Below are 17,379 nucleotides of genomic sequence, written 5' to 3'. Positions count from 1 at the left end.
TGTCATGCATTAACGCAAATGTCGGTTGTTGCACCAGGTATTTGGACTCATCCAACCAGCACACTTGTTTCCAGTCCTCCAGTGTCCAACCAGTTTGGTTGGCACCTCGGTAGTCAGGTGGGCAGGAGCAGCAGTGCGTAGCACACGCTTCTTGATTAGACCGAGGTTCGAGCCCGTGACCACCAAATACAGAGGATGTGGAAAGGTCAGGGAATGACCACTGCACTAGAGAAACATTGGTCCATATGTACCAGGGATCCTAGTTCTTCCCATCAAAACATGCTGATATTAAGCAACCACTCCTGCCTACCTGGATAGTGGGCACCATACACGATGGATCCATATATTTGTGTTGCATGTGTCATGCATTAACGCAAATGTCGGTTGTTGCACCAGGTATTTGGACTCATCCAACCAGCACACTTGTTTCCAGTCCTCCAGTGTCCAACCAGTTTGGTTGGCGCCTCGGTAGTCAGGTGGGCAGGAGCAGCAGTGCGTAGCACACGCTTCTTGATTAGACCGAGGTTCGAGCCCGTGACCACCAAATACAGAGGATGTGGAAAGGTCAGGGAATGACCACTGCATATCCCTGGAGCAATATGGCCTTAGTTGCTAATGCTCCTAAAAACCAAACAACAAACAAACCAGTTTGGTGTTGATTCCACAGCATTCACCATCAACAATCAGTGGTGTGGAGAGTATTTCTTGGGTCGTCTGCTGTGACACTCCATATGTTTGAGTGTGTGGCACGTCTTCATTTAGGATGTTTTTCTTGCTTTCATCATATTGTATTGTGATGTCAACTGTCGAACAGTGACATGCCATTGAGCCTGTACAACATGCTGCACCCTTTGTTTACCATGAACATCCATCTTGTGTAATCCTTTGCACTTCTGTCAGAAGGAAGTGGTTTGACTCATTAAATGCCAGTCTTTGCACATCTTAACCACTGTGGGCTATGAGCAACTGACAAGACATGCCATTTTCAATATGGAAGCACTTGATGTATGAGTTCCCACAGTTGTACCCTTTTGAAATTCTGTGATATCTTTACTTATGTCCCATAACTGCTACTTTATCACTTTGACTTGCACAACCAGATGTAAATTACCACTGCTCTTGTGCAGGAACCTGTTTGGCTTTTTATACTGTGAGCTATGTGGCATAGTCCATTACAGGTGGGGGTGATTATAATTCACTGTATTATCGCAAATTCAATAAGACCCGATAGATAATATTTAATATTATTAAAAGTATTTTTATTCATTCCAGTATGCCGAGCACTTGGTCTTCCTGCACGTAGTGTGACAAATTTCTCTTGTGCACATGATACGCATAACAGCTTAACTGTAGATTCATTTTTCACAGGAGAGGGCAGACCTGTGGATAACCTAAATGTGGATTCTGTCTGGTAAGTATTGAAATATTTTTAATCTTTTTCCTCTTTTACTGATATTCTTTTGTGCAGTTCTGACCATCATCACTTTATTTCACAGTGAAATTAACTGATATAATGTTATTATTTTTTAAAAATTATTTTTCTTTCCATTCCTTTTTAAATATATAGTAAACTCTGTAAAATCCAGTTCATTATTTTAAAATGTGACATTTTGTTGCACCTTTGATTTTCAAACAAACAAAATAAAGTTAATTCTTCAGGAAATTATAAAAAAGGCATTTTAGACATAAAATAGAAACATCAGTCTTAGTCTCTTTCATTTTCCAATTTAAAAGAACATTAATACAAAATTTAAAACATGTGCATTGGTAAAGAGTAGTAGCTAATAGCTTATTATGTATATGAATATTATTAAAAAAATTTAAAAAACGCATGTTACAGTAAAACCTCTATTCATCTATTAGCGACCACCTCCTTAAAATGACCACTTCCGTAGGTGATAGGTGACCAAAATTTGATGGAATGGTTTAAAAATGATACCATACTCATGCTAATTATCCTCTTTATTTGACCGACCATCAACTACCTAATACCCTCTCTTCACAACCATTATTCTGACAATAGAGTTGATGAAAAGCTTGGTTTAAAGGTGTAATTTGACAGATTTTTCCAAGTATAAGGAGTGGAGGGGGGGGGGTGCTGTTAATTATTGTTCTGGGGCTATTGATTGTCATATTGTTACTAAGTATTGGATGGCCACATTGTTCACTAGGGGACACTGTAAATTACACATTAAGCAATCAGAAGTCTTGTAAATTGCAGCATGAATTAAAATGTCATCAAAAAATAACTGACTATCAACAAGTGTTAATAACTACGCTGTACTTCTCATTATTTGCATCTCATTTTTCAAAACTTTTATTTGAGGAGTCTATTGGACTAAACGAAGGAAACATTCATACCATAATTTCAGTTAGTATTAGTATTGAAGTTAATAGTGCCAAATGATGCAAGAAAGCAAGCTTATACAGCATTAGCCAAAAAAAAAAGAAATTATTGTTTCACCTGTTCATCCCCTCCAATAATTTTTCTAGTTCTGCCTTAAATTTATTCCAACAATGGATGGAAGCTTGTTCCAGCAATCAGTCACCTGTTGGTTAAAGGTAAACTTCCATTCATCTGTTCTGAAACCATCCTTCCTCAATTTGAATTTATGCTCCCCTCATGTGCATAGTCTGAACAAGAGGAAGAATCCCATCATCATAGAGTGTTTATTCAATCCATTCAAAGCCTTAAACACCTCATTCAGATCTTCTCACAGATGCTTAGTTTAGAGACACTGCAAATTAGCATAAGCATTAGTAGAGGCATATGATTCAAGAAAGCAGGCTTATACTGCATCAGCCAAAAAAAAAAAAAAAAAACTACATTTCACCCATTGATTCACTCCAAAAGTTTCAAGTTCTGCCCTGAATTTATTTAAGCTGTCAGCTTCCTCAACGACAGATGGAAGTTTGTTTCGGCAATCAACCACCTGGTGGCTAAAGGCAAATTTCCACACATCTATTCTACAACTGTCTTTCCTTCATTTCAATTTATGCCCCTCAGATGTGTAATCTGAGCAAGAGAAAAAATCCCATCAGCATTAAGCTTGAAACTATTCAATACCTTATACTCTTTGTTTGTTTTTTGGTTTTTAGGAGCATTAGCAACTAAGGCCATATTGTTCCGGGAATTATGCGGTGGTCATTCCCTGACCTTTCCGCATCCTCCGTATTTGGTGGTGACGGGCAATACCTTATACACCTCAATCAGATCACCTCACAGGTACATAGTCTCCAGACACTGCAATTTGCAGAACATAAGCCTTTCTTGGTAAGAGCAACAATTTGTTTCACTCACTAATCTCGTTGCTCTTCACTGAACTCGTTCCAGCTGCTCTACAACTTTCCTAAAATTGAAGCCTCCAGACCTGTATTCAGTACTCAAGGTGTGGCTTGACCATTGTGTTGTACGAGAAGTTACTCACCTCCTTATTCCTACTAGCAAAATTCCTGTATATAATTGAAAAGACTCCATGAGCTACTCTTACAACCTGTCTTTACTGCTCAGAAAACTTCATATCTGACTGCACAATTACCCCCCAAGTCTTTATCATTCTCCACCATCCTGAGTGTAGCACTACACTGGTTGGTATGTTACTCTGGGGTTACCCACATGCAGTACTTTTCATTTGTCAATGTTTAACTTCAGTTATCACCTCTCAGCCCATCTGCTCAATTTCTCTAGATTCTGTTACAGTAGCGTACTGTCATTAGTGTCAATAACAACCCTGACAACCTCATCTGCAAACTTAGACATTAAGTCTGATATACCTTCATCAATATCATTAATAAATACAGAACACAATGATGGGCCCAACAGTGAACCCTAGGGGACTCCACTAATAACATTAGTCCACGAAAAGCAGTGTCCATTGATTACCACTCTATCTTTTTACACTCAACCATCCCTTTATCCATAGAAGCAACATGCCTTTTAATACCTACTACTCTGACTTTTACAGTAGCCTTCCATGTGCAACAGTATCAAAAGCTTTCCTAAAATCCAAGTATATGACGTCAAAATTTTTTTGCATCCAGTACCTTTGTGACTACATTATAGCATCCAATCAAATTGGTCAGACATGACTTTCCCTTAACAAAACCATTATGTGTCTGAAGTATTACTGCAGTCTTGTGTTGATGCAGTGCTTCTTTAACCAGTGACTCCATTATTTTTCCCGGAACAGAAGTTAAACTAACAGGTCTGTAATTACTCGTGTCACCTTTCGATACCCCTATGTGCATTGGGGATACATTTTCACATCTCCAGTCAGTGGGGACCTCCCCACAGTCCAAGGATGTCCTCATAATCATGGCTAAGGGTTTGCTTACTTCCTTTGCTGGCTCCCTTAATATAGCTGGATAGATCCCATCTGCCCCAAGTGCCTTTCTTATGTTTAACTTCAACAATTTCACCTCCACTTGGCTCTCGGTTATTACAAATTCAGTTAGCTTCCTCTTAGAGTTTAATAAGCTTCTGTCCTCCACTTCCATGTAGAATTCCTCGTGTGTGAATGTAGATGCAAAACACTCATTTAGTTTGTCATATATCTGAGTAGGATCATCAACAGTCGAACCCTCGATATCAAGTGGACCAATCTGATTCATCCCCTTACTTCTAGAGTTTATGTAAGTAAAGAAGTCTTTGCTGTTTTTCTTTGCATCCTTTGCCAAAGATTTCTCATAATCTGTGTAACCTCCATTGTGACTTAATTACAGACTATCTTATATCTATCATAGGCATCTGTGTCTCTTGATAATTCATATGCATCCCATGCATTTTTCTTCTCTGCCACGAGTCTTGTTAGTTAATCTGACATCCATTTAGGCTGAAACCTTGAATGGTATTTCTTAGTTGGTATGAAAAGCCTAGTAACTTCAAAGATTAATTTCTTGAATGCTTCCCATTTAGAATTTGCTGTTGGTACATTATCAGTTGGTCCCACTCTATAAATTTAAAAACTGTCTGAAATCACTGTAGGCACCTTTATGAAAGCAAAAACCCTTCCGTTTACCCCTGATGGTAGTTACATCTTTGAGTAAATCCCATAACAGTACACTGTGATCACTGCCACCTAGTGGTTCCTTTATCTGCAGATTCTTAATGCTGAATAATCTCTGCTGATAATCAGATCAAGAGTATCATTCCCTCTGGTAGCCTCTTGAAATTGCTCTGTATAAAACAATCATTAAGTAAATCCACAAAGTCTTGCTAGTGTGCGACTGACCAACCCACATGTTCCTGTCTCTATCTGTGAAGTTAAAATCCCACAATATAAGACAATGTGATTTACTGGACCACTATTTCTCTGTAAAGTTGTTCATTGTACTGATCAGAGTCAGTAGGCCTATAACACACTCCTACTCTCAATTTTGATTTCCCAGTGTATTTGGTGTGACCTCCAGCATTTCACACCAAAGTGACTCAACATTTTTTTCTGTAAAGACTTTAAGTGTACAGTATCATTTTTCTTTTCATGGATTCTAATTAGTCTGTATGTATTTTAATCTTTTCATAGATTCTAATTGCAGTCTGCATGTACTTTAGTCTGAAAGGAGACAGTACAGTATAGTTACTGTATTTATTTTAAAATCAGGAAACAGTGTGTGTGTGTGTGTGTGTGTGTGTGTGTGTGTGTGTGTGTGTGTGTGTGTGTGTGTGTGTGTGTGTTTCTTATAAGTGAATAATTTAATTTAATTATTTTTAAAAATTGTTTTACAGCATGGATTATTTTCAGTAGGGGCACTAGCGTAGCTACCCTTTTTCGGGCCCGGAGGCAAAGATCATGTTCGGGCCCCTACTTAATTAATGAAAATTGCAAAAACAGGAGACAGCCAAAGACGCCGGGCCTGGAGGCAATTGCCTTGCCTGCCTACATGGTAGCTACGCCACTGAGTAAGAGATTAGTCAGTAAGGAATTAAAGTAAAAGATCAACTTTGTTTTACTAGTGGATTCTCTATCTAATATATTTTACATATATGAGGGAAAAAGAGGGCTTATGGTAATTCCTGTTCATTGGGCTTTTGCACTTTTATTTATAAACCATGCCCACTCATAGAGATACTATGATGTTTATGAATATCAGCCAAATATCAATACTGTTTCATAGACAATAGTGATATTTGATTTTGTTTCTATAAAATATATTATTTGCGTAATCACTGTATTGCATAAGAAGATTACGACAAGCAGTAATAATATAGATTGATTACCTTTTGATGGTTGAATATATAAGCAGCAGAACATTAAAAGTTTTGCATATAATGTGCAGAACATTATCAGATCAAGGGGCCTTTTTTTCCACTGGACATATGTCATTTTCTTATTCTGGGCTTACCAACCTTAGTTGTGTATTTGAAAAGAAATTAGTGCACTACTTATTTAATTAATTAACTACTTATTTAGTTAATTAATGAACTGTTTCCTTATTAATAGAAAAGTACCATTCGAAGTAGTACAATACTAAGGGTAGTAAATATTGCATTGCTTCTTGTGTAATGCAATATTCTAGCACCAACTTGTTGGAAAGTACACCTTACTACTAGTTAAGCTAACAATTATTCAGTATTAAGCAAATTTGTGTTCAGAGCTGGGGGAGAAATTATCATGCTTAAATGTGAAAAAGCACAGGTGACTAATGGTACTATCACTTTTCACGATGGTACTATCCAATATCATCAGCTCCCTGATGGCAGCCATCACTAAACTGTTATCTCTAATGGGGTATCATAGATTCCAAAGTTCCAGATAAAGGTCGTAACATCAGATTTTGCTGGATCCCAAGTCATTTTGGAATATAAGGAAATGAGCAAGTAAAGCTGAAAGAAACCAGCAGAGATAATTTCGAACCAGATCACTACAGACAAATTATTTAAAACAGGAGGACATTAGCATTGGTAGAGGCTCAAGAAAGCAAGCTTATACAGCATCAGCCAAAAAAAAAAAAAAAACCTTCCCATTTCACTCCATTCATTCCAAATATTTGTCTAGTTCTGCCTTGAATTTATTTAAGCTACCAACTTCCACAACAACAGATGGAAGTTTGTTCCAGCAATCAACTACTTGCTGGCTAAAGGCACAAACTTCTGCACATAAATTCTACAACTGTCTTTCCTCAGTTTGAATCTATGCCCCCTCAGGTTTGTAATCTGAGCAAGAGGATGAATCCCATCAGCATTGAGCATGCTCAATCCATTCACGGCCTTATATATACCTCAATCAGATCCCCCCTCGCAGGTGCTTAGTTTCCAGAAGCTGCAATTTGCAGAACTTAAGCCTTTCTTCATAAGAGCACCCTTCTTTGTTCCCTTCACAGTCTTATTGTCCTTCTCTGTACTCGTTCTAGCAACTCTACACCCTTCCTAAAGGCTTCAAGACCTGTATGAAGTACTCAAGGTGTGGCCTGACCATTGCCTTATACAAAGGGATAATCACCTCCTTATCCCTGCTCGCAAAATTCCTGTATACCATTGACAAGTCCTCATGATCTACTCTGGCCGCCTGTCTGCACTGCTCAGAAAACTTCATATCTGACTGCACAATATGAGGGGTATTCAATAAATTATCTCCCTACCTATGAAGGAAATGAGATAGAGGCAAAAATCTGTTTTTATTTTTCAGTGTCACTCACCCGAATTTCAATACACTTGTACCATTTGTTGGCAATACCAGACAAATAAAATTTTTTGCCCTATCCATCAAAGAATGTGGAAATGGCAGACATCATTTCATTAGCAAAGCAATGTCCACATAAGTTTTTCTTGAGCTGTCAAAACAGAAAATAGTCACTGGGGCCAGATCCGAACTGTAAGGTGGATGGGTAAGTTCTGTAAAGTCAGTCTCTCAAAGCAGCAGCAACAGCATGTGACTTGTGCATTGTCTAGAAGAAGCGGCAAATCTCTGGAAAGTTTTCCACAGCAATTTTCCTTTATGACATTTCTTAGGTTGTACAGTAGGGATACATATGATTCCCCAGTGACCATCTGTGTTCCAAGTAGGGATTGCTTCCCGGGATCGCGGTTGATTTTTGCTGCGGGATTTATCCCGGGAAAATTTCTTTATCCCGGGATTTCCCGGTCTGAATTGCTAACTTTAATAATCAATACTAACAGTCTTACACACACATTATAAATATATATATATATATATATGTATATGCGATCATCGTGCGCTGGTAAGATAAATAGTTTCTTCATAATTTGAGATATCGTCAGCAATAAAGATGTGTACTATTTTAATTTAGAAAAATATTTATTTTCATACATTACATTTGCAATATATACAGTAAACCCCCTCTATTCGCGGGGGTTATGTTCCTGAGAAATGCCGCGAATACCGAAAATGCGAATACTGAGTTATGACTTCCATAGTAATAAAGGGGTTCCATTCCAAAGTATGAAATATATAAGAAAAACTAGTCTAAAATTTTGTCTATGTATGTATTATATGTACCTTTGTAATATGACTATGTACATAGACAGTACATAGTGAAATGCAAGCATATGGCATCGAAATGAAAATAAGAAAAATTTAATATTAAATGTAATATTTATTAGAAATTTCGAACAAATCTTTCAAACCAGTGTCTTTGCTAGAAAAAAAAAAAAAAAAAACTTATCCTGCCAGTGCTATCACCAGTTGCGCTAAAGTGTTGATAAAGGAGTTTTGCCTTTTCACGAATGATGAGTGAACTTAACGGAATTTTATTTTGAGATCGGTCTTCTATCCACAGATTTAAAGCCTTTTCCATTTTTTTCTAATTTAACATCACGAGTTTCAGAGCAAATTTTTGAAGCAATTAGCGCGTTTTCACGGACACTATGGCGGATTTTTTCTTCCAATTTTTTGATTGATCGTACCGTTGACTCATTGATTTTATAATGTTTTGCCACAGAGGAGACACTTTCACAATTAGAAATTTTGTCTAATAACTCAATTTTATTCGCTAATGTCATCACCTTCTTTGATATATTCACATTTCTCTTGTTATTCGTAGCCATAATTTTGTATAGGTTAGAAAGAACTTGTCCACAATAAAGTCACTTTCGTCCGTTAACACATTCGAAAAAGTATGTTTTTCACTGCAACACGGTAGATTTATCACTTTTGTAAGCATATCAATTTATAAACTAATAAATTTATAAATTTATTCAATTTATAAGCATATAAATTAAAAGCAAATGATGAAAACTTCCATTACAAGCGCATAACACATACTGAACAAGGATTAGCGAAAAACATCCACGCTCACAATTTTGTCACCCCTCTCCCCCCACCCACTGAGCGCTGTTTTGGCCAGGAAAGATAATTTTAGCCACGCCCCTGTTTTTTTATGGCGGATAATATTCACGGCGCTTTAAAATTCACATTTTTTTAGGTTTCATTTTATATTAAATCAGCGATCGCGAAACCGCAAATACAGATACCGCGAGGGTTTACTGTATATATAAAGCAGAAAGCGAAAGGCCAGCACTTTCTTACATATCTCTGTAATGTCATCGTCTTCATTTCTCTAGTCTCGACTCTTCTCGATTACACATGTCATTTGTCCTAGAAAGATCCTCTTGCAGTTAAGCTGCTTTATATATATTTTATTGTTTTACGATTTTGTGACAATGGAGAGATCAAAAACATTCATCTGGCAGTACTTCATTAAATGTAATAATAATGAAGAAGCAAAGTGTAGTCATTGTGGTACAATACTGAAATGTAGAGGTTGTTTTTCGACAAGTGGCTTGCTTCGGCATTTAAAAACTAAACATTCTATTGAGAAGCCTGCGTCGGCAAATGATTGTAACCTCAAACGTTCTGCAGGGGATGAATCTGTAGAAAGCTCTTGGAAATGTTTAAAAAGTGTTCATTCTCAGCCAACATTGTTTAGTTTTTTAAAGAAAGACACAAAAGAAGAAAGCTTGTAGCTGTAGATGGATTTCCTATCAGTGCCATATGGAAAAGTGAATTTATTCAGCAAGCATTCAGTGAAAAAGTTTTGCTTCTTCCTAAAAATCCTAATCATGTTATGCAATTAGTGTATAAATAGTATAATATTATAAAAGAAAATATAATAAAAGAAATTGAACAACCATTAAAAAATTATAAGAGATTCAGCCTTTCTCTAGACGAATATTCGTCTCTTAAAAACAAACGTTATTTAAATATCAATGTTCATCCAAATAAAGACAAATTTTGGAATCTAGGAATGATTGCTATTAATGGTAGAAATAAACGCCAAAGAAATGGTTGAAGAAGTAAAACAGAAGTTATTGGAGTTTAAATTATCAATAGAGCATCATATAGTTGGGTGCGTAACGGATGGGGCGAGTGTTATGGTGAAATCCGCGCAGTTTATAGATAATGAACATCAGCTTTGCTATGCCCACGGTATACACCTTGCAATATGCGGTGTTCTGTACAAGAGACGGAATGATTCGGAAGGTGTAATTGAGGTAGAAACAACTGAAGACAGCAAGGAAGATTTAGAAGAGGATGAAACGGAAAATTACAATTCAAATCTAAGCTTCGAAAACAATCCTGATAAGGAACAAAAATGTGATTTCAGAGATGACCTATTCTTCGGTGCATTAAACATAGCTAATATCATTAATAAAGTTAGAACAATTGTGCGAATGGTTCGAAAGTCTCCCTTGAAAAATGATACTCTTCAGAATGTTAAATCTTCATTCAAGCAAGAAAATTTAAGCCTAATACTCAATTCTAAAACTAGATGGAACAGTTTTGTAGCCACATTAGAACGATTCTTACAGTTAAAATCACAAATTGAAAAAACAATGATTGACTATAACATGAAAAATCCAATATGTGAAGCAGAGTACACAGCTCTTAATGACCATGTGCGTGCGTTGAAACCTGTCAAAATCGGATCGCAAAACCTCTGCAGTCGTGATGCGACACTTCTTACTGCAGAGGGAGTTTTTTCTTTCATCATACAAGAACTTTCTGAGCAAAATTCTATCTTTTTGAGAAAAGTTCAGGAAGCACTAATTTTAAGGATAAACGAGAGAAGGCAAAAAGCTTTGGTTGGATTATTGAAGTACATATATGTAAAAACTGGAAAAACGTATTATAAAAGAAATAGAAAAATAGTAGAAACCGAGTTGCAACCATTTCCAAGCAAGTCAGCCTTGTTGGTTACAGCAAAACGAATAATAACTCGTCTTGGGTTTTCCTCTTCTGAATCATCGCAATCTGATTCGTCACATTCCGACTCCGAGAAAGAGTGTGACAGTGAGAGCGAAAGACAGCAGATGCTTTGTGAGAAATTGGCGCATCAAATCAAAAAACAAACTGAATGTGTTTCTAAAGACTCTCAACATGAAGCTGAAGGTCAATCACTTGCAAAGAATATATCCAAGGAATTCGAAATCTTTGAGGCAACTGGTGAAAAAACAACAAATGTATTAAAATTAATGGACACTCTCGAATCCATACCACGAACAAGTGTAGAAGCTGAAAGGTCCTTTTCGGCTGCAGGACTATTTATAACCAAACTTAGAACTAAACTCAGTGATAACAGTGTAAATTGCCTGTGTTTCTTAAGTTCATATTACATGTCAATTGCCAAATCAGTTTCAAAATAAACTAAAGTGAAATAAATTTTTGTTTAACAATGTAGTCACTAGTCTGTCAAGGTTTAAAAAGAACATGTTAAGTCTCTGAAAAGTAAGTTTTGAATTTGTTTCAATTTGTAGTTTTTATATATATATATAATTATATATATATAATAATAATAAAGTAATAGAAAAAGATGTTGGAAAGTAGATAGAGATAAGACAATTTTATAATAGAATAAGTTATGGCTCAGGGACACTGCAATCGCAAAAAGTACCCTACAGTCATAAGGTATATAAAATGAGCAAATTAATTTAGTGTAGAATATAATATATATGCAAAAAGTTGGAGGCAAAGAAAGTACAGTGTACCCTGGTAGCGAAATGCTATGTGAACGAAGTAGGTGGAGGGGGGGGGAATTTTAAAGCAAGGGTAATAATTGAAAAAATATGTACCAAGAGAAATTTTGAACAAACGACCAAGGAGGAAATACATTGCCAAGTCTTTTCACAATTTTTGTGTCTTCATCGGAGGTCATCCACTAAAATTATGAAAAAATATAGCAATGTTCTTACTTCTGTTTCCGACATGATCTGTATGCCAAAGACACGTGTAAACGGCCATATAGTATACTAATTTAGATAAATATAATAAGTTAAAATTAAGGAAATGCATACAGACCATGGATGACCTTACAGAAGTAAGTACATCCAAAAGAAATTTGAGAACAAAGAGAATGCACGACGACCGTTAAGTGGTAATCGAAAGACTAACTTACCGCTGTTGGCAGGACTGACCGAAAAGCGTGCGTCAGTGTGATATACTAGTATATATGTGCGGGTACGCTAGCGTCACCTGGCGTATACAAATTTTGGTGTATGTAAATAAGTGGGCGGTGAGATGCGCTAGGTTAAATACATGATGTCCAAACTGCCCAGGATAGGTAAGAAATATGATAACTGACAAAGTAGCTGTTGAGGGAAGCTAAACTTTGTTTAAGGCGAAAAATAGTATGGGTAAAGATAGAAAAATAGAGCCTTGATATAGCGGTCGGTAAACTAATGGCGCACAAGGCATAAAAAGGTAGAAGTTAGTAAAGTGGAAAGATGATTGAGGTAGAGAATTTGTAGTGGTGCTCGGGTAGTTCGGGGTTGCTAGCCCGTTCCTATAGATAGGACCCTGAACGAATGTCTGGGAGTCTGTGCATCATGTATTTATAGTCAGTTATGTAAAGTAAATGAAGATCAGTAGAACATAATTATGAGATAAATATTAAAATATAATTACAATTTAAATACACGTAGTTAGGCCAATTGGTGGGTACGAGTTTTTCAGACTGTAAGACACCACAGAGGCCTCGTGTATTGTATATACACTATATACATACTTGATGTTAATAGGGATAATTATATGTCAATAACACTGTTGATATTGATATCCTTTATTTTATTATACCTCAATATGTTGAGGGCATTACTGATGTGATGGCGTAAATAAGCTTTTGGAAAGAGGTTGTTCAAAAGTTTGTTATTTAATATCCTGATGTTATAGATTGTAGTTTCTATATTGCTGCAGATGGTAGCTATCCGAATGCATTGCGCTAAAATAACGTTGGCATGAATTCTTTTGGATATGTTGGAATTCCAATGTGTAAGGCTGACTATGTTGAAATTGAAGGCTTCACGTTTGTTGTACAGGTTAATAGAGGCTATATCATTAGTTACATAGATGTCCAGATCCAAGAAATGGGCTGCCGTATCCGAAAAGTTTGTTTTTTCCAATATAAGTTCTGCAGGGTACAGGTGTCCATGCTCCATGATGAAGTTCGGGCAGTTGATCACAATGAGATCATCGATATATCTGTATAATATTAGGTCCTGTGGAAAAGCTGTTTCTGACGAATATAGGTATAAGTTGGCTATTATACATGAGGCTGGGCTGCCCATAGGTGTTCCTGTAGTTTGCCGATATATGGTATTGCCATCGTATATAAAATTATTAGAAATACACAGGTTCAGTAAGTTGTTCCAGTGATGAAAATTGCAGGTTATACTATCTTTGTGTTTATTATAAATGTCTATGAGTACTGATTTTAGATTTGTTTGATCAATACTAGTAAATAGACTGTGGAAGTCAAAAGTTTGAATGTTATTGACTTTATTATTCTGTAAAAATTTTAGTACGGGTAGGTTGTTACCTATGATTTTGCTGTTATGTAAGTTATTTAGCAGTGGCTGCAGTAGATGTTCAAGCATTTTTCCCGGTTTGTGCACATAGCTATTTTTGCAGGAGGTTATGAATCTGAAACCTATAGGTTGTTTGTGAAATTTAGGAATAAAGTATATGTAAGGTAAGCTGTAGTTGTTCATGTTAAGCTTTAGTTTTTTATTGAAGGCTATGAGTTTTTTGGTAATAGTATTGCAGTTACTGGATATAGGCTTGTAAGTTTTACTTGAGTTCAGTTCAGTGGTTAAGGTTTGTGCATAGAAGGATTTGCAAATAAACGCATAATTGTTAGCTGCTTTATCTATAGGTGTGATGATGAGGTCTCTGTGTATTTCTTGTAGTTTATGCTTTAATATAGCCAGGTTGTAATATTTATTCTGATTATATATATTTGAACTGGACATAGCTAACTTATGCTTTAGCAGGGTGTAAGTATGGCTGATCCACATGTGGTATGCCTCTATGGGTGTGTTATTTTTGTAAGCTTGCTGAAAGCAGTAGTTTAACAGGTCTTGGTAAAGCTGTTTGTTTAAAGTGGTAATATTTATTCTTGTGCAAGGTCTGAATTTGTAACCTTGTGATAATATATATCTGAGTATAGGGTCTGCAACTATATTTAAATTACCAGTAATGATGTGTCCATAGTCGGGATTAATATATTGCTGCATGCCATTGAGCTTGCATATGCAGTTGTTGGTGTATGTATTCTGAGATATTAAATTGGTAGCTACCGATTTGTAGTTGCATGCTAATAATCCAAATGGTTTCTTATATTTGTATCTGACTTTTATATAACTATGGCTGTTATTAGGAAGCAGATGGTTATGCTGGTTTATGAGTTTATTGATATTTACATTGTCCATAAATTGCCTGTTGAAATTTACGATTATGACAGAATCATTAATGCCTGTTTTGGTACTCAGGTTTTTTAGATTGTATTTACAAATGTCGTTTAATAAGTGAAACAAATGTTTGGACTTAAAGTTGAAAGTACCTATAAACTTGTGCAGTGCTTTCAGTACACTGTGTTTGGTGCTGAAGAGTAAGTTATGTATGTTATGTACATCTATAATGTTTTTATCCCAGTCTATAAGAGTAGCCTCAAAGTTACCTAAAGTAGGCTTATGTATGATGTTATTTTTAGATTTTTTGGAACGTTTGCGTGGGTTATTATGGTATTTAACAATACTAAATTTGTTATATATGCAGCAGTCTGTCAGGTTGTTGGTAATAATTTTATGGTTGAATTTATTGTTTAAACCATATGGGTACAAGGTTTTTAATTTTAACATAAATAACTCTTCTTGTTTGGTTCTAATATTGGCATTATCAATATGTGCTAGTATAGATATATAAATATTCCTGAAGCAGTGAGATTGAAAATGTAAGTATTCTACTTCTTGTTCTATATTATTAGATTTCCTATTCTGGTAATTATTGATGTCTGATCTGTGTTGATTTAATCTCAGGTGTAGTCTATTACTAGTTTGTCCAACGTATTTTATGTTGCAGGTATTGCAGGTTATAAGGTAAATGACATTAATGGCTTTACAAAAAGTAGGTTTTGTATTATCATGTGTCTGGTGCAGTGGGTGCATACAAGGACAGGTTAAACATAGTTTATTTTTACAAGTATTGAACTTAAGGTTGTGGATCCCATATTTATCAAAGTAGGAAGCATTATATGCTGTTTTGCCCTGTATTGTGTGTGTTATATGTGTATGTTTAGAATTAATGCTGTGTTGCGGGGTACAGTACAGAGCATGTGTCCCCGGGGTCAATATATATATGTGAATAAATAAAATGCTGTGAAATTTTCAGTTTTAATTCCACCTACAATAATCCCGAGATCCCGGGAAAAGAACATTTTTATCCCCGGATCCCGGGATTACCGAAATCCAGGAAAAAGACAATCCCTAGTTCCAAGTAGTGAATGTACAAAATTCCTTCAGCATCCTAAAAAATGGTGGCCATTATCTTGCCAACTGAAGTCTGTCTGAAATGTTTTGGGTAGGAGAGAACCCTTGTGCTTCCATTGCATTAATTCTTGCTTGGTCTCAGGATCCCAGTGATGAACCCATGTTTCATCACCAATAACAATTCTAGAGATGAAAGTTTTAGGATCCCTTCCATAAAGCTCTAAATTCTCCGCACAATACCGTACTCTGAATTGCTTCTGCACAGGTCACAAATCATCTCTCTTTCTCTCTATATTAGTAACCCACCAGACCCACCTTCATGATCAATGGGACGTGAGCAATAATTGTCATATCCTTTTAAGGAGAGTGGACCGAACCATGTAGCGATGTAAAAAAAAAATCACATTGTAAAACTTTGGTATACAAATATAAAACCACATTATCTAAAACCTGCAGTTTAGGAGAGATTACTGTAAACAAATTTATGAAGAATAGAAATATAGATAATTTAATTGCTGCTTTCATTTTATTTTAATTAAAATTAAATTAAAAGGTGCCTCCATCGCCAGGAGCAGCAGTGCGTAGCACACGCTTCTTGATTAGACCAGGGTTCGAGTCCGTGATCACCAAATAAGGAGGATGTGTAAAGGTCAGGGGAATGACCACCACATATCACCGGAGCAATATGGCCTTAGTTGCTAATGCTCCTAAAAACCAAACAACAACTACAAAAAACAGTTGGCAAACCATAAGATGGAAACTTGTTTAGAAGACCTTTATGCCAAACACGATCAAAATCCTTTGAGAGGTCTAGAGCAACTGCTTGTGTTTCACCAAACTTTTCCATTGAATTTGTCCATAAATGGGTAACATAAGCCAGAATATCGTCAGTGGATTGACACTGATGGAATCCATACTGGCGATGATTGATCAGACAGAAGGTTTCTAGGTAGTTTAAGAGTTGGCAGTTAATTGATTTCTCCATTACTTTAGAAAGAGTAGAAGTAATTGCAATGGGATGATAATTGGATGGGAGGGCTTTGCCATTCTTTTTAGGAACTGGCTGGATATGAGCAAATTTCCAAGCAGAAGGAAAAACGCCTTTGGCATAAGAAAGTGAAAAAAGGCAGCAAAGAACAGGAGTAAGTTCAGGAGCACAGGTTTTGAGAACAAGTGGAGAAACACCATCAGGACCTGGAGCTTTCTTAGCAAAAATATTTGTCAAAATCCTTCTGACCTTTTGACGGAAGACCACAGGAGGCATTGAATAGAGCCTGTTGGAAATGGTGGGAGGTGTTTTACCAAGATCATTAATACATGAGTTGGAAGAAAAATGGGATGCTAGCAGGTCAGCTTTATTCTTGGGTGAAGTGACAACAGAACCATCTGGTTTTGACAGAGGTGGGCAAACGTTGCGGCCAATAGCTTTTGACAAGAGACCAGAATGCTCGGCTACCATTAGGGAAGAAGCAAGTTTTTACTCTTAGCCTGTTTGAAATATAGTTTGGACTGATTAATAACTGCTTTACAATTGTGAGTTTTGGTGTAGGCAGAAAATGAAACTGAAGAATTGGAAACAAGCCAATTACGATATGCAATGTTCTCTTGAACAGCCTGAGCACATTTATTGGAAAACCAAGGTTTAGATAAAGGACTAGATT

The 17,379-nt window shown here is 36.3% G+C and overlaps 1 protein-coding gene across 1 annotated transcript in view; it reads left to right on the top strand.

The window, feature by feature from the left end:
- LOC150079133 (annulin-like) overlaps nt 1–17,379 on the top strand; it is a 289,306-nt gene that overhangs the window by 160,215 nt on the left and 111,712 nt on the right. Inside the window, exon 8 of the mRNA XM_090382437.1 lies at nt 1,273–1,411. Within this exon, the coding sequence (XP_090238563.1) occupies nt 1,273–1,411 (139 nt within the window). The remainder of the gene's footprint in view (nt 1–1,272; nt 1,412–17,379) is intronic.

The sequence above is a fragment of the Mastigoproctus giganteus genome, chromosome 10 (genome assembly GCF_048544385.1).
Source record: "Mastigoproctus giganteus isolate SK-2022 chromosome 10, ASM4854438v1, whole genome shotgun sequence".
NCBI classification, from domain to species: domain Eukaryota; kingdom Metazoa; phylum Arthropoda; class Arachnida; order Uropygi; family Thelyphonidae; genus Mastigoproctus; species Mastigoproctus giganteus.
Note: the sequence above shows the minus strand (reverse complement) of the source record. Positions and strands in the feature narration are given on the sequence as shown.